General features: G+C 42.8%; 1 protein-coding gene across 1 annotated transcript; it reads left to right on the top strand.

Annotated features, from left to right (window-relative positions):
• The first annotated feature begins 26 nt into the window (after positions 1-26).
• LOC133529525 (protein C12orf4 homolog) lies at positions 27-15,751 on the top strand. Its single transcript, XM_061867257.1, is given in 10 exon segments — positions 27-1,162; positions 8,219-8,427; positions 8,514-8,650; positions 8,882-8,945; positions 8,947-9,089; positions 11,104-11,277; positions 11,813-12,017; positions 12,674-12,893; positions 13,218-13,336; positions 13,415-15,751. Coding segments are annotated over 10 exon segments (1,686 nt in total). The 5' UTR covers positions 27-966; the 3' UTR covers positions 13,634-15,751.
• The last annotated feature ends 1,809 nt before the right edge of the window (positions 15,752-17,560 follow it).

The following is a 17,560-nucleotide window of genomic DNA, read 5'->3' on the forward strand; positions in this document are numbered from 1 at the left end:
GGCACGAGCCGAGCCATGCCGCTACAGTTAGACCAACCTAAGTTGGCAGCGGTCTTGTTAGCCCAGACGGTGCAAACTATTAACTCAAACAAAATTCCAGAAGGATGACTTTCCATCAGCATTTGATCATTCTGATCTCTTTGAAAGTTAGTAGTACAAGCATCTATATAAGACACTATCAAATGAAGTAGGTATTCGAATCAAAATGATCTAAACTGAATAGGCAGAGGAGTATGTACCTACATCAACAAATAAAACACAATGGATAATACGTTCCTAAAGCATATTTTTAGTCAACACAAGAAACCTTCTCAGATTACAGTATTTTTATTTATAAGCTGGGTCGTTCAGTCAAAAGGACTGACATGAAAAAGCTACATTACCTAATAATAGTCACAGCTTGAATCTGACAAGTACTTTAAATAGCTGACTGCTTTCGAAGTTATTAACTACATAAGCTCTGACTCTGACTAAAACTAAAGGAAGTACAAGAACAAGCTGATGATGAATGCAAAAGCAAATTTTGTGTCGCTTCCAAGCAAAAAGTCCCACATTGTCGCTTGCCGCAGAGACGCTTTGACAGGTTATTCGTATAAAGATACAAGGAAATGTTACGGTAAGCGATAAACTGGGACCTTTGACTAGACTTCGACACATTTATTTTCTGAACGTTCAAAAAATAAATTTTGCTTTGTAGATATCTACTTTCCGTCAATTTAGTAACAGTATCTGAACGCGCCTGAGACTGTCACTGTCAGCCATGTCAATAACGTCACTGTCAAGAAAAAAATTGAGCATAACTTGAATTGTTGAATTTGTTGACGTGACGTTATTTTTTATTCATTTCTACCATCAAATATTGATTAAAAATGATTCTTAGGGTGATAATACAAAACTCAAAATAGCGCATTCTTTTTACTAATATTGATTACTAACTGTTTACTGTACACGCCCACCACTACGCATATGCAAACAAAAATGACCGGAGAAGTGGTAGAGCACACAACGAAAACCTTCAAGTTTTCGTACCCGACCTGCACGAACGAAGATGTGTTCTTCCACCTGGAAGTGCCGGTGCAGATCCCGGGCGCGCGCAGCGGCGGCCGCGAGCTCGTGCAGCGCGCCATGGCCATGTTCCACGTACCTGTTTATCTGGAGGACGGTTGGTGTATTTCTTGCTTTATCACAGATCTAAGCAGGTTATTTTAGAGTAAGTTATTGGTCTATAAACTAAATGAATTATTTGTATATAGCAACCTATAATTCCTATTCAAATGGAGTATCCTATCCTATTATCAAATTTCACCACACCAGCTGGTAAAGGCTCTCTTGATTACTCAAAAACTGATAAAAAAGTTGCATTTTATCCACATGTGGGCAAAGTAATCTGATGCAAATGTTGAATTGTTTCCTTATGTTAGCTGGTAGAATTAAATACTGATATTGATTTGGACGTTATTTGGTTTGATTTTGTTAAACCTTACAGTTAATATTTTCTTTCGGTTGGTGTATTGAAAAATTTTGTGTTTCACTTGGGGCAAAATTTGTTTTCTATCAATATTATTTTTTTTACAAGGAGGCTAAGTTGTTGTTTAACTGCTCATGCTAATATTAATACCCGAGCAAGTTAAATCTACCAGACTACGGGAGGAGGATTACTTTAAAAATAAACACCTGTGAGGTTTCTAATTTTATTTCACCTTCAGATGAACAAATCACAGTTTATTTTAATAACCAGCATAAACACGTATGTCCTATCTTGCCTATGCTTTGCCCATGAAATTCTAGAAAAAAGAGAGCTCTGATGCCGTCGTCGGCCTATTTAATAACTACTGGTTCTACCCCTTCCTCTGTTCCTAACCAGTCTTGAAGCAGTTTCCTTCGTAGTCCGATAGATGGCGCCTTCGAGCCATCGATTGTGGTATGTTGACATTTGTTGGTGTTTCGCGCTCCTCCGCAAGGTCCAGCGCTGCACTCGATTGCCAACACGGCCGTCCTCCATGGCGCCTGCCCCAGGCGCCCCACGAGTTAAGATACATGCTGAAACATACGTATAAGTTAAGGGCGTGTTAAATTACCTATACATACTTATATCCGTTTTTCTACGTGACATTGCTGTTCTCACAAACTTAAGTGATAGGCACAGTGTAAGTTACCTTTATAGGCCGCCTATGTTCAAAGAGGTTTTCTCACTTAAACACGTTCGCCTTGGTTTCACATCGGTTGATACCTACTTAAATGCTTGCCATGCAACATTTAAGATTTTACGTGTATTCACCCCGATTTTTGCCCATCACAACCTCCACTGTAACTTCAGATAAGTTTTTGATATAGTACAGCACGTGTCATAATATAAGATCCATAAATTATTGAAGTATTTATCTTAACTCTGAACTTTTTTTAAGCCATTCTGTAAGAGACTCATGTATTAACTCTATTTTAACTATATTAATAAAAATATAATTTTAAATTATTTATAAAACAAATATAATAGTACTGATATTGAAAATAGGAATAAGTTTTATTTAGTATTTATTATTGCACATAAAGGAAATAAAAACAAAGTAAGGTTGTTTACTTATCATCTTACCTTGCCAACACGGTGTTTATACATTGATTGATATTAATTTATATTCCAATCATCAATATTAATCCACCGTTTCATATTTTCAGCTGCAGTTACTCCAGTATACTTTTTATTACTCCTTTCGCTACCAATTACCTCCGTCACCTCATACCTATCGTTTCCCATAACTTTGCTGACTTGAAACGGGCCCTTATATACAGGTAACAACTTTTTGCTTTTGCCATCATTACTCTGACTTTGAATGGTAACCATTACCAGATCTCCCACACTGTATGCAGGTGCTTTAGTTCGAGATCGGTCAAACCTCTCTTTCTGATACAGTGCATTGGACTTAATATTACTATCTACACTCTCACGCAACCTTGTTACATCTATCAAGCTATCATCGTATCCTGGCGCTAAGGTATCGCTATCGGTACGTATCCTATATCCGAAGAAGACTTCGCTAGGGACTGCTTGTATAGTTTTGTGTATGGTACTATTTAAACCTTGTTGTAATATTTTTACATACTGATCCCATCTGTCATCGGATGTGTTGGCGCCTAGTGTTTTTAATGCTTCAAGGATAGTTTTATTAAATCGTTCAACTTGGCCATTCGAACGAGGCATGCCAGTCGCCACCGTATGTAAATGTATGTTCTTATTAGTGCAATATTGAGTAAACTCGTTTGAGGTAAAACTACTACCGGCATCGGTTATTATACGTTTTGGATTACCAAACGTTTTAGACAGGTTTTCGAGTTCCTTAATAACACATGACGTTTTTGTTGATCTTACCGCAAAGATAAACACAAACTTTGTGAACGCATCCACAGCTACTAATAAATATTGATTTTTATTTTAGTTTTAACAAAAGGACCTAAATGATCGAGATGAAGTGTGTGGTATGGTCTTGCATATTTTGGTAACGGGTACAGTTCACCTTCTTTAGCGCCCCTTTCTTTTTGTAGTATATACAGTTAATGCAATTTTTAATGTATTTTTTTAAAACATGTCTCATCCTAGGGAACCAATACTGCGAGCTTATTCGTTCAATGGTTTTGTCCACAGAAAAATGACCCAGGTCGTCGTGGTTACATCTAATGATCTGCCATATGCAGTTTTTTGGAACCACCCATCGACGGCCTTGGGACGTTCTTCTGTAAACTTTGCCTCCTAAAACCTCATAGTTAGTAAAAACCTCTTTATTGTTATCGGCGTCTCCTGATTCAATTATCGTCCTAATACGCTTTAATTCGGGGTCTTGTAATTGAACCGTTAATAACCAATCCGCTTCGGTTATTGATAAAACAATTTCAGTTTCAGATTTTTCTCCGGACGGCACGGGGTTACGACTTAATGCGTCTACATGTTGCATTCGCGTTCCTTCTCTATGTGTAATATCGAACGCAAATTCCTGCGTCGATAAAACCCACCGTGCTATCCGGGGAATAATCTCTTTTTTAGTCAAAGCGTATCGAACCGCGTTACAGTCGGTGACAATCTTGAAAGGGGATCCTAATAGGTACAACCGAAATTTTTGAAGAGAGCAAACAATAGCTAATAGCTCTAACTCAAATGAGTGATATTTCTTTTCCTCAGTTGTTGTTTGCCGGCTATAGTAATGCACAGGTTTTTCGCCCTCATCAGTAATTTGCATTAAAATGCCAGCAAGACCCTCTCTACTAGCGTCCGTGTACAATACGTTTTCTTTATTTGGATCATAAATTGATAACACACTATCAGAGGTCAGTTTATGTTTTAAAGTCTGGAATGCTTGTTCATGAACTGTGTCCCATACCCAAACCGCATCCTTCTTTAACAATCTCGTCAATGGGGCAGAAATCATAGCGCAGTTTTTTATGAATTTTCTAAAGTAGCTTATGAGGCCCAAAAATTGTCGAAGTTGGTGTACGGTTTTTGGGACTGGGAAATTCCCTACAGCTTCCATTTTGGATTTATTTGGCATGACACAATTAGGTTTAATTTTATATCCTAAAAACTCAATTTCAGATTTGAAAAAGTGACATTTTTTTAGGTTTAGAGTTAGACCATTTACGCGAAAAATATTTAATACCCGTTCAAGCAATGTTAAATTTTCTTCAACCGTTTCTGTAACCAAATATACATCGTCTAAGTACAGTATCACATTTTCAAATCTGAGATTACCTAGGACTTTATTCATCATTTCTTGAAATACTGACGGAGCATTGACTAGCCCGAACGGGACCCGAAGGAAGGAATAGTGCCCATCTTCCGTAATAAAAGCTACTTTATCTATCGAATCCGGGTGCATGGGAATTTGGTAATATCCGCTCTTTAAGTCTAAGCTGGTGAAACATTTATGACCCTGAAGCCTATCAACAAGATCTTCTATACGCGGCATTGGGTATTGTTTTTTTACCGTGACTTTATTAAGCAACCTATAATCAATGCACAGCCTTTTTTCCCCGTTCTTCTTATTAACCAATAATGCGGGGCTCGCATATGGCGAGTTACTTTCGCAGATTATCTTATTTTCTAAGAGCTCATTAACCATTTCTCTGATAATCTTTCTGTCAGTATGAGATGCTCTAAAGGGTCTGCATTGAATAGGTTGCGGGTTAGTAACCTCAATAATCATTTCATGATTAACCACCTTTCCTAATTCTTTAGTGTTAGAAGCTACACAATCTCTATAAGTCCTAAAAAGTGCTGTTAATTCGCTTTGATGTGAGTCCGCATCCAATTCAAAATCTGCGATATTATTACAAAACTCGGTAAATGTTTTCGCATAATCAAACAGGAGGCGGTCCCCCACCCGCGAGTATACCAAGTCAGATCGTTCAGTCACGTTTCGCCCAATCAACATCTCACAATCGGCTAAATCATTCATTATGTAGAAATCAACATTCTTTAAACACACCGAATCCATTTCAAAGTCAAGTACCACTTTCTGTTGAACGTATTCTGAAATACCCTTTTTATAACCTTGTAGCAAGACGGGGGAAGGCAAAGGAATACCTCTAAGGGAGTATTTGTCCATCAGTGATTGTGATATTAATGAACAACTACTCCCCATATCTATAAATGCATCACAATAGTAGATGTCATTAAAGTTAATTTTTTTTACAAATTTATCGCGTGAATTTAGGGTAGAAATGAATTTGGTCTCTTCTTGTTTTTCGGTTTTAGTTGATTTTTTTTTATGAAAGCATGCGGCTTCGTCATGCCCCCTCTTGCCACAAAATTCACATTTTCGATTTAACTTCTCGCAATTTGTTTTCTTATGATTACCGCCACATACGTAACATTCAATTGGTTTTCGTTGACTTTGATTATTAACTTGATTGTTATTGGACGGGACGGTCTGACTTGAGCCACCACCTGTAGGTACCTTTGCTGAAGTGCTGGGCTGAGTGTTAGTGAATTGTCCACCTATTTTGCCATGTCCATCGCGTATATTTGAACTAAATTGTTTTGATATTCTGGATTTGTAAGTACGTCCGTGAAGGAAACTTGCCAAGCTATCACACGTTGTGAAATTGCTTGCTTCGATTGACGCGCCTATTCCAGAATCTCCTATATTGCCAACAATTATTGAAATAATATCCATTTCCGAGAAATTTAGTGACAAGCGATCGATTTTACTTTTCTGCTCGAAATAAAACTCATACAATGATTGGTTATCAGTCGGTTTCTTGTCTACTACTTCTTTCAAAAGTTGAAACATATCACGCCTTATTTGAAAGCTAGAAGCTAACCTGCGACACCAGTCCGCCCAACGCCACGAGGGCCACTCTTGTTCCGTACGCAATAAAGAATCGTACCAGGTCTTAGCGGACCCTTTTAGTTTGTTAAGCGCTTGAAATTTAACTACACCATCTGACCATGAAAAGGTTTTAGCGTAAGATTGAATAATATTAAGCCAAGCACCTATGTCATCTCGTAAAGGGTCAAATTCCGGTATTATATTATTCACCACAGTAGAAGCTTTTTCTGTACTTACAGTCGAGGTATCAGCCTTACGTGATACCTTTGTTTTCTTCTTTTCCTTTCTTTTTTGTTTCGGTGGAGGTGACGGAGTTCTCGTCCGACCGCTGCTGCTACTTGAAGTAGAAGTTGAACGCACACGCACTTGTTTGGCGCGTTTCCGTTTTCCCATGGTGAGCGTTGATTATCCCACTTCTGATTAAATCTACCAGACTACGGGAGGAGGATTACTTTAAAAATAAACACCTGTGAGGTTTCTAATTTTATTTCACCTTCAGATGAACAAATCACAGTTTATTTTAATAACCAGCATAAACACGTATGTCCTATCTTGCCTATGCTTTGCCCATGAAATTCTAGAAAAAAGAGAGCTCTGATGCCGTCGTCGGCCTATTTAATAACTACTGGTTCTACCCCTTCCTCTGTTCCTAACCAGTCTTGAAGCAGTTTCCTTCGTAGTCCGATAGATGGCGCCTTCGAGCCATCGATTGTGGTATGTTGACATTTGTTGGTGTTTCGCGCTCCTCCGCAAGGTCCAGCGCTGCACTCGATTGCCAACACAAGCACACGGTTAAGCAAGTGGGTTGGGAAGTGGAATCTTGAAGGTTTCATGGCACAAGGGTTAAACAAACTTTGCCTCCGAGTGAAATACAACATTTTTCATCACACTAACCCAAGAAAACTAGTAACTATGAAATATCAAAAAAAAAAACCGGCCAAGAGCATGTCAGGCCACGCTCAGTGTAGGGTTCCGTAGTTACTCTTCCGTCACAATAAGGTAAACTGGAGCTTAAAGTATAGTAAATTGTTAACCAAGGGATGAAACGGTACCTTTCACCTGAGTTAAACAAATAGGCAAATTTGCATAATCAGTACCTAATTAAAATAAGTCTTTTTACTATGAAGGGAAAACTTTTTGCGATAACTCAAAAACAGCTAAACTGATCATGTCCGCTATAGTTTTCATTTAATGTCTTTCTTAAGCTCTACTTCCACGATTTTTTTCATATTTTTTGGACCTATGGTTCAAAAGTTAGAGGGGGGGGGACACATATTTTTTTTCTTTCGGAGCGATTATCTCCGAATATATTCACTTTATCAAAAAATGTTTCTTGAAAGCCCCTATTAATTTTGAAAGACCTTTCCAACGATACCCCACACTCTAGGGTTGAAGCGAAAAAAAAATTTCTCCCCCACTTTAAGTGTAGGGGAGGTACCCTAAAAAAAATTAAATTTTTAGATTTTATTGTACGACTTTGTCGGCTTTATTGATTCATATATCCATGCCAAATTTCAGCTTTCTAGCACTAACGACCACGGAGCAAAGCCTCGGACAGACAGACAGACAGACAGACAGACAGACAGACAGACGGACATGGCGAAACTATAAGGGTTCCGTTTTATGCCATTTGGCTACGGAACCCTAAAAACAAATTAAATCAAATCCAAATGAATGTAATAAATAAATTATCTCTCAAAATTATTGTTTAAAAGTCAATTTGACTAGCTAATATAGCCGAGTCATGAGTGTTTTCTATGTATTTAAGTGTTTATAAATATTTATATATCATTAGATAAGTATCCACAACACAAACCTTATTGAGTTTACTGCGGGACTTAGTCAATTTGTGTAAGAATGTCCAATGTTTATTTATTTATTATTTTATCATGTATTCTCAGAGCTAAATGAGAAGCTAGCCCAGTTCATAGCGGAAGAAAGCAAGAAGTTCCACGACGAGCGCGATGCACAGCTGCTAGCTGCCCTTCGAGGGGGTGAAGGAGGGGGAAATTTGGAGGGGGGCGCGGAGGGGGCCGTCAAGCGGTGGGAAAGGAGGTTCAAGGAACATGTGCGGGAGTACGCGGAGCAGAAGGACACCTCCGATGAAGAGGTAATGCCATAAACCAGGCTATTTGAGTCCAGTTTTCTATCAAACAAAAACAACAAAGAATTTACTAAAAAAAACATGTGTACCAGGTGTTCGCGGCCATGTACCACAAGCTTGTGCACTCGCCCGCCTTAGAAACAGTATTGCGTGCGGAGGCGGGCTACGCGGCCGAGGTGCGCGCCGCCACGGCCGCGCGCGACGCCGACGTGAAGCAATTGACACAGAGGTCAGTACACCCATTTACACTCTATCTCAAGCGATGTAATTCCAGTCCTTTCGTTTTGGTTTTAAAGTCGACATCGAATAGATATTGACGGCCAAATACTTATAATGGAATACATTCTATGGCTGGCTCGGCCGCGAGCTACATACGGCCCTTTGGAGTCGATATATGGCCCCTTACTTTTTATCTATTCGATGCTGACCATATTTATGTAAAAGTGTAATTTGCTTGCAGACAAACAGAAGAGATGGAAGAAGCGCTCCGTAACCTAAACGTGACCACAACAGAAGAGCAGATCAAACGCCCTCGCAGTTCGTCAATTTGAGGAACAAGCCTTAGCCGCCGCGCGCTGGGGCTCCCAGCTGGACGCGCTCGCGCACGCGCAGCGCGCGCAGCACCGCGCACAGCTCGCGCGCGCGCTCCGGCAGCAGGCGCCGCCCCCGTGAGTACGAGGCTCCTGCACGTGGCCACACCCGAGCAGCAGATCGACACTAGCAGTGCGACTCGCAGCTGGACGCGCTCGTGCACGCGCAGCTCGCGCGCGCGCTCCGGCAGCAGGCGCCGCCCCCGTGAGTACGAGGCTCCTGCACGTGGCCACACCCGAGCAGCAGATCGACACTAGCAGTGCGACTCGCAGCTGGACGCGCTCGTGCACGCGCAGCTCGCGCGCGCGCTCCGGCAGCAGGCGCCGCCCCCGTGAGTACGAGGCTCCTGCACGTGGCCACACCCGAGCAGCAGATCGACACTAGCAGTGCGACTCGCAGCTGGACGCGCTCGTGCACGCGCAGCTCGCGCGCGCGCTCCGGCAGCAGGCGCCGCCCCCGTGAGTACGAGGCTCCTGCACGTGGCCACACCCGAGCAGCAGATCGACACTAGCAGTGCGACTCGCAGCTGGACGCGCTCGTGCACGCGCAGCTCGCGCGCGCGCTCCGGCAGCAGGCGCCGCCCCCGTGAGTACGAGGCTCCTGCACGTGGCCACACCCGAGCAGCAGATCGACACTAGCAGTGCGACTCGCAGCTGGACGCGTTCGTGCACGCGCAGCTCGCGCGCGCGCTCCGGCAGCAGGCGCCGCCCCCGTGAGTACGAGGCTCCTGCACGTGGCCACACCCGAGCAGCAGATCGACACTAGCAGTGCGACTCGCAGCTGGACGCGCTCGTGCACGCGCAGCTCGCGCGCGCGCTCCGGCAGCAGGCGCCGCCCCCGTGAGTACGAGGCTCCTGCACGTGGCCACACCCGAGCAGCAGATCGACACTAGCAGTGCGACTCGCAGCTGGACGCGCTCGCGCACGCGCAGCGCGCGCAGCACCGCGCGCAGCTCGCGCGCGCGCTCCGGCAGCAGGCGCCGCCCCCGTGAGTACGAGGCTCCTGCACGTGGCCACACCCGAGCAGCAGATCGACACTAGCAGTGCGACTCGCAGCTGGACGCGCTCGTGCACGCGCAGCTCGCGCGCGCGCTCCGGCAGCAGGCGCCGCCCCCGTGAGTACGAGGCTCCTGCACGTGGCCACACCGAGCAGCAGATCGACACTAGCAGTGCGACTCGCAGCTGGACGCGCTCGTGCACGCGCAGCTCGCGCGCGCGCTCCGGCAGCAGGCGCCGCCCCCGTGAGTACGAGGCTCCTGCACGTGGCCACACCCGAGCAGCAGATCGACACTAGCAGTGCGACTCGCAGCTGGACGCGCCGGACCAGCAAGCGCCACTCCCGTGAGTACACTCTACACAGCTTCTGAAGCACGGTAAAAGCAACTCATCCCCCGGCCCCCGAGTAAATGGCATGGGTGAGCGAGTGAACAGAACATCATCGTCTTCAGCTTTCGCCTCCGAGTATTTTAAAATACTACTTAAAATATGTAATAAAATAGTTTTTTACCAAGTTAAATGAAATACAAGTTTAAAACTAAGTATCAGCAGCCGGTCTCATCGCTAAATTGCGAGCTTTTCCACACAATATACATATATATATATATATATATATAGCCTGTCGTGATTACAATGATAAATTTTCAAATTTAGATATTTTTTCATTATCATTTTGTAAATACAGTAGCATTCTGCGAAGTTCAATCTTTTTTTTATAAATATTGTACGTTTTCTTTTAAGTACCTAGTAACTATGTATTATTTGCACGCATAACAACTATAGCGATACATGTATTTTTAATTATTTTGTATACCACTTTAAACTCTGTACTATGTCATGCATTTATTAATTACCTACCGATGTTTTGAAGTCCCTGTACGCGTGACAGACAAGATGCCTAACACCCTGTTTCGACCTGTAATTTACTGTGTATACTTTTATTTTCAATGGAACTAAAGGTCTGTTTGTTATCACTTAAGCTTATATATATTAATATGTGACTGTTTGTTTCCTAAATAAATTAAAAAAAATATATATATATTTTTTTTACTTTAATGTCGTCATTCAAATCGTTTTAAGATGATATTTCGTGCAGGTCATCCCCCCTGTCCCCGCTGCCAGCCCCCGCCCGCGGGGGAGGGGGGAGCAAGGCGGCCGCGGACATGGAGGAGAGCTTCACCATCCACCTCGGCTCACAGCTGAAGCAGACGCACAACATACGCATTGTGGCTATGGACGTCGAGGACATGTTCGACACTTCTGGAGATAGGTAGACAATAATTATTTTCTTTTTGTTAGATTCGGTTGGTATGTATCTTTATCCCAACCCAAAAAAGCCTCATGTTTCTAGGTTTGCCTATCAGTAAAGTTTTGATGAAAAACTAATGAGTCATGTCTTCACTTCCCGGATGCCATATTTTCTAAAGAGCTAGCAAATAATAAATAAATAATACACTTTCGTTATTACACAAAAAAACATTTTTATGAATCTGATAGGCAGGGGCGGGGCAAGACCAAAATTTTATGAGGGCAAGGTACATTTAGCGAGGCCCTCTGGTGGCGCAAGAAATAACGAACATTTTTACGTTGTATCCGAGATATATTTATTTGAGGCGCGAGGCCCCTCGGACCGCGAGGCCGTAGGCGAAGGCCCACGTCGCCCACGCCTAACGCCGCCTCTGCCGATAGGTAGGTAGGTCGACTGTAAGGAGTTCTCTTGCAGCTCGGTTGCAGAATACTTATTTGCGATCGAAGAATGTTGTCAGCGACTAGTTGTTTAGTGACGCCCCCGGTCCGTGTTGCAGTTCGTGGGACGGCCCGCGCCTGCAGACGGCGCTGGCGCTGTACTCGGGCGAGCTGAGCGGCGCCGTGGTGCTGTGCGCGGCGGGCGGGGCGGCGCCGCCCTCGCCGCCCGCCGCCCTGCTGCACGCGGCGCGCGCCGCCCCCGACCACCACTTCCCGCCGCTCGACGAGCAGCTGCGGACCGTGGCTGAACGAGCAGCGGAGCCCGTGAGTTTATGATGGAACCGTTAGCTTCAGTTCAGCAGTCTTGTCGACATTTAATGTTATATAAAAGAAAATGGGGGAAGGGGGGCGCGTTATTGGTACAGGTCGTTTTGGGGATTTCGATTTCTAGATTTTTGGGATAGCGTACAGTTAACTGTCTTGCTTTTTGTCCCGATAACCTAGAGGGAATACTAGGGCTTATAAGAAGGAATCCGGGATCTTCGCGATGTTTACCTTCATCGAAAAGCGACTGGTAAAGCTTTATTTGCATTTTATTTATGCAAATAAAGCTTGATGGGATGGAAATGCAAGATGGGGATGGGAGTAGGCGCAATTATATGAATCATTCCCACCTGTCTCGCTTCATGTATGGGGGCGATCACGTGGGTCGGCGAGAAACGTGAATACATCCTGGTGGAAGTGATATTTCGTTTATAAAATTTTGAAAAACTTATTAGGCGGATAGGAGCAGTGCATGCAGAATCCTTAAGCATAATTTCCCTGTTAGTTTTGGAGAAAAAAGATTAAAAATTGAAATATCTAATGGGACAGGTTCGTTTCGGAGGCCGGAACTAAAATAGTCAGTTAGTTAGTATAGTTATATAAGGGGCCAATAATTATCATCTATTCTAAAGCTAAAGAATCAAATTTATTTTTAGATCGAGAAGCGCAACGCGGCCAGGCACGAGCGCAGCGTGGCCGAGGCGGCCGGCGGCGGGGCCCCCGGGGCCGGCGGCGGGGCCCCCGGGGCCGGCGGCGGGGCGCCCCGGGCGCGCCGCGGGCCCGCCACCGGCGACGTGTTCGTCACCCGGCACAGCAACCTGCCCGACGCGCATGTCGTGTTCCATCTCGTCATCAACGACGACGCGAGGGAGAGCGGTGCGTGCTCACTCTACTAACTCCTATCTTATTACACTAAACCTAAATCTTACGCGAGGTACGGAGCGCCCGCGGCCGGGCTCGCAGCCGTTCGTCACGAACACCGGCGACGTGGCCACTTCAAACGATCGGCCGATGGATCAATCTGCTTTTGTACTAAAATAACTCTGTTGGACGAATTAGGGCAATCGAACTGTAGGTAATTTTAGTACCCGGGAAGTGGTAATAAATGACTAATAATGTTTGGGACAATTTGATTCATAAACCGATAACGTTTTTGGCAATCGCAAAATAGTGGGTAACTAGTGAATCGAACATTCGCAGGAGAGATGACCTCCCGACACCCGGCGATCCTAGGGCTCCGCTCCGTCCTCCAAGGCGCCAGCAACAACGACGTGACGAGTCTGGCGCTGCCGTTATTATTGCGACACGAACTCACGGAGGTATTCCCTCCTTCAAATAGCGACTTGTCAGTTTGGAACCTCACCACGGCCCCGTAATATGTATATCGTCTCGTGCAGGAAATGACCGCGGCGTGGATCGTGCGGCGCGCGGAGCTGGTGCTGAAGTGCGCGAAGGGCTTCATGCTGGAGGCGGCGGGCGGCGGCGGCGCGCAGCTGCGCACGCTCACGCTGCGCGCGCCGCGGGGGCTGGCGCCGCCCGTGTTCGCGGCGCTGCGCGCGCTGCTGCCCGCCGTCTTCAGGATCTCCACGCCGCTCAAGATCAAACCGCGCGAGTAGCGCCGTCTGACGATCGGTGCCGTGGCCGGGATTGTAAACGATCGGTGCCGTGGCCGGGATTGTAAACGATCGAAAAATAATGTGTCACGTGCTGAAGTGAGTCAACTTGAACTTTATGCGGCGAGGCCCCATGCTTGCCAGGAAACTTAGCACCATGTTTTCTGCTTTCCCGCCTGCAGTTTTCAGGATATCTACTCCAATGAAAATGGAATCGTTCTAGTAATTAGGTTGAGTAAATTTTTTAGCGGCGTAACGCTCATTTAAAATCGCAAAATTACGCGGTAGACGGCCGCGGTTGACCGGCTCCGACGTACGTAGCGACATCGTAGGACCGGGGTGATAGGGCGTATTAAAATAGTGAGGATAATATAGCAACAAAATGCGCATACAAACTACATTTATTCTGTATTCAAAAGTACAATATTAAATTTTCAACATTCGATGAATAATTCCACAGTATCAATATATGTATATCTAATAATTAAAATAGTAATAATATAATATATACCTAATAAAAGTGATTTAGTTAGACCGCGGTTTGTTCCCTTCAATGAACCTACATACCGTATACATAGGCAGTGCTATCGCTTACTTGAGCTAAAATGTCTGTTGTATTTAGATCTACAACTTTTTCTAGTGAAAGGGAGATAGACAAAATGAGATATCGATATAACTTATCGATACATATAGGAACCTCAACTCTTTAGCAACTCAATTCTATAACTAACATTGTTTAAGAAAATATCTACCGCGAAATAGTAGTACTAGCGTATCTTCTTAAATAGCAATTTTTAATTACTTTAGGGCACCTACTACATTCAATAGTTTTCGTTTTTATAGTACTAGTTATAAATAAGGGAAATATATATAATGTCGATTTGATTAAGTATGTCGATATTTAATTTTGTCAATCTCTCGTTTTTGTTAGAAAAGTTGTAGTTCTAGCTAATATTTGTCTACTAAAACTAGGTTTTAAGTATAATATAGTCCAGCTCCAACTTAAATAGTATTCGAATCACAGGGTCCAGTCGAGAGTCGAAGCGGGCGTCGCGTCATTACAATATATAATATTTATATCTAAAATACCTCTTTGCAAAGAAATCGGTCAGTTTTCCACATTAAGCAAAACAAGGTTAAATTTGCAGCATCTAACTTAATTCCTCGGGTCGCACTAAATAGTAGTTTAATAAAAAATGCACCAATTTTAATAAGTATGCAAGAAAAGACTTTTAATACAATTTACAAAAATGATAAAATTGATAATTCTGTTTATCCCGACGACGATATCAATAAGTACTTTTCTGTGTTTTTCGGAAAACTAAAAAAATGTAAATAAATAAAGAAGCCTAGCATATTAGAAATAAGCGTGCAAAGTCAAGTTCTAAAAAGTTAAAAATCCCAAATCAAATTGGCCTATTTCTTTGCAAGAGTCTAAACATTCTGCGGGCACTATTACTACGTAGGAAGCGTAAAATCGAGAGCGTCACTAGCGTCAGCCACTTACAATAAAATTGTACTCATAATTAAAATTAAAAACTTTAAATGCACCATTGTAGCATCCTGCTTTTGTGTCGGTATAGTAAAATCGGCCTTATACATTCCAAAAATAGCATATCTTTGCATGCGAGGGGTGTAAAAGATAAGTAGCCGATTTTGTTAGACCTCACGATTTTGTGCGATCGATTCCATACCTTGCCTATCATTGCAAAGCAAAAATATCAATTCAACTAATAAACTCAAAACTATGTTGGCCCTGCTCAGTAATTAAAATATAATTCGAGTCAAGATATTTATGAGTGTTAGTAGACTAGATATTTAAATACTGCTAACTGAAATGGAGGCAATTTTTGGCGCGGCTATCAAATAAAAAGAATCCATCGAAGACAGTTAACTAAATGAAGTTCATTTAGGCATGACTTCGTTATTTCTTATGAAATAAACAAGATAAAACATTATTTAGCTAATGGGAACCATTCCAAAAGATCTTCTCAAAATATCGGCCAACTCTAGGCACCTGTAAGTAAAAAAAAAAAAAGTATTGTTATTCGTAAATTGTAATATTTATGTGTTTATAGACAATATATGAAATATAAAGACAATATTTTATGTTTAATGGGATTACTGATTGTTATTTATGCCTGTTACCACTTCCGATATCAAAATTGTATAGCCTACAGATGTTGCTAGGCGATCAAAGTTAACCAAATATATAAGTTAATTGTTAAGAGAATAAGAACGCGATGGGCCATTTCAAGCTCTTCCCACTTGCCGACTGTGACTGTACCTATGTTTGGCACTCATCATATTTTTCGATATAAATTTCGGAAATCGTCTACTTCTCACACTTGAAGACAAACTTTTAGACCGCGAGCCAGGAACAGATTTCCACGATCAATCGCTTCCCTGGCAATAACAATAACTCGTATAGTGGTCTAGTCATCGCCTCCCATGCGATACTTTGTCTGATGATTTTGACGACCGGTTTGGCCTAGTGGGTAGTGACCCTGCCTACGAAGCTGATGGTCCCGGGTTCAAATCCTGGTAAGGGCATTTATTCGTGTGATGAGCATGGATATCTGTTCCTGAGTCATGGGTGTTTTATATGTATTTAAGTATTTATAAATATTTATATATTATATATATCGTTGTCTAAGTACCCTCAACACAAGCCTTATTGAGCTTACTGTGGGACTTAGTCAATTTGTGTAATAATGTCCTATAATATTAATATTAATTAATGATAGTTTAGATGCTTCTGTGAATAAAAAGAATAGTCAGCCGGTTGTATCGTGGTGGAGAGACCGTTAGCTGGTCACATAAACATGTAAAAACCTATTTTTTTCAGCCATCGTCTCTCGATTGAAACTTTGTCAGATGGTAGTTTAGATGCTATTGTGCATAAAAACAATCGTCAACCGATTGTATCGCGGTGGAAAGATCGTCAGCTGGTCTCATGAATTTTTGTTTAGCGATAAGACAGCCTGTTGTTTACCTCTTCTTCATGTGCTGTATTGTTTTTGTATTGACGTGTGGGTTAACTATACGCAGAAGGCATACAGCGACCTGCGAGTACAATACAACAACGCGTACAGAGCGCTGTTGCGGCTGCAGTGCTTCTGCGATGTTCGCGGAGTCGCGCCGCCACTGTGCGCGCGCTGCGCCTCCACGCTGCGGCGCACACGCGACAGCCGCAACACGCTCCTGCGCGCTGTTATTGATCGCTGGGACTCGCCAGTGTTGAAGAGGTGGATTGGGCTCCATGCCCTTACATAACATTATTTTTATTTTCATTTCTATGTTATACATACACTAACACTAGTTTCTGTTTTTTTTTATGTCTAACAAAATATGGAACCTTGGTCTGAAATAAAGATTATAATAATAATAATAATAACGTCATCCCAAAACACCTTCACCATAGTTTAAAATTACTAGATCTAAAATCATATATCTACACTATTCTACAAAAAGCCGCTATACATGCCGAATTGTGAGAAAATTTATGCAACTTGACACAGAAAATAATACCCCGGAAACAACTTAAATTTAACAACCCCCGCTGCATTTACTTGGTAAATAACCCGTAAATGTAGCTGATTACCAGCCTAGAGCTGAGAAAACCAACCCTTTCGATAATAATTTCATCATTTGCTGATCATCATTTGCGGATCATTTGCTGAATGTAACGTCCCTTCCATATGGAAATCAGCCTACATTACACCCGTTCATAAGAAAGGCCCAAAAACGGAAGTAACTAATTATAGGCCAATCTCAAAACTCTGTATACTTGCTAAAGTACTTGAAAAACTAGTTTATACTCAAGTATATGCGGCAATTAAGAATTATTTTAGTCCTTTCCAACATGGTTTCCTGCGATGTAAGTCTACCGTTTCAAATTTGATACTCCTTAATGATTATGTAACTAAA

This window comes from Cydia pomonella, chromosome 21, assembly GCF_033807575.1.
Source record: "Cydia pomonella isolate Wapato2018A chromosome 21, ilCydPomo1, whole genome shotgun sequence".
NCBI lineage: Eukaryota > Metazoa > Arthropoda > Insecta > Lepidoptera > Tortricidae > Cydia > Cydia pomonella.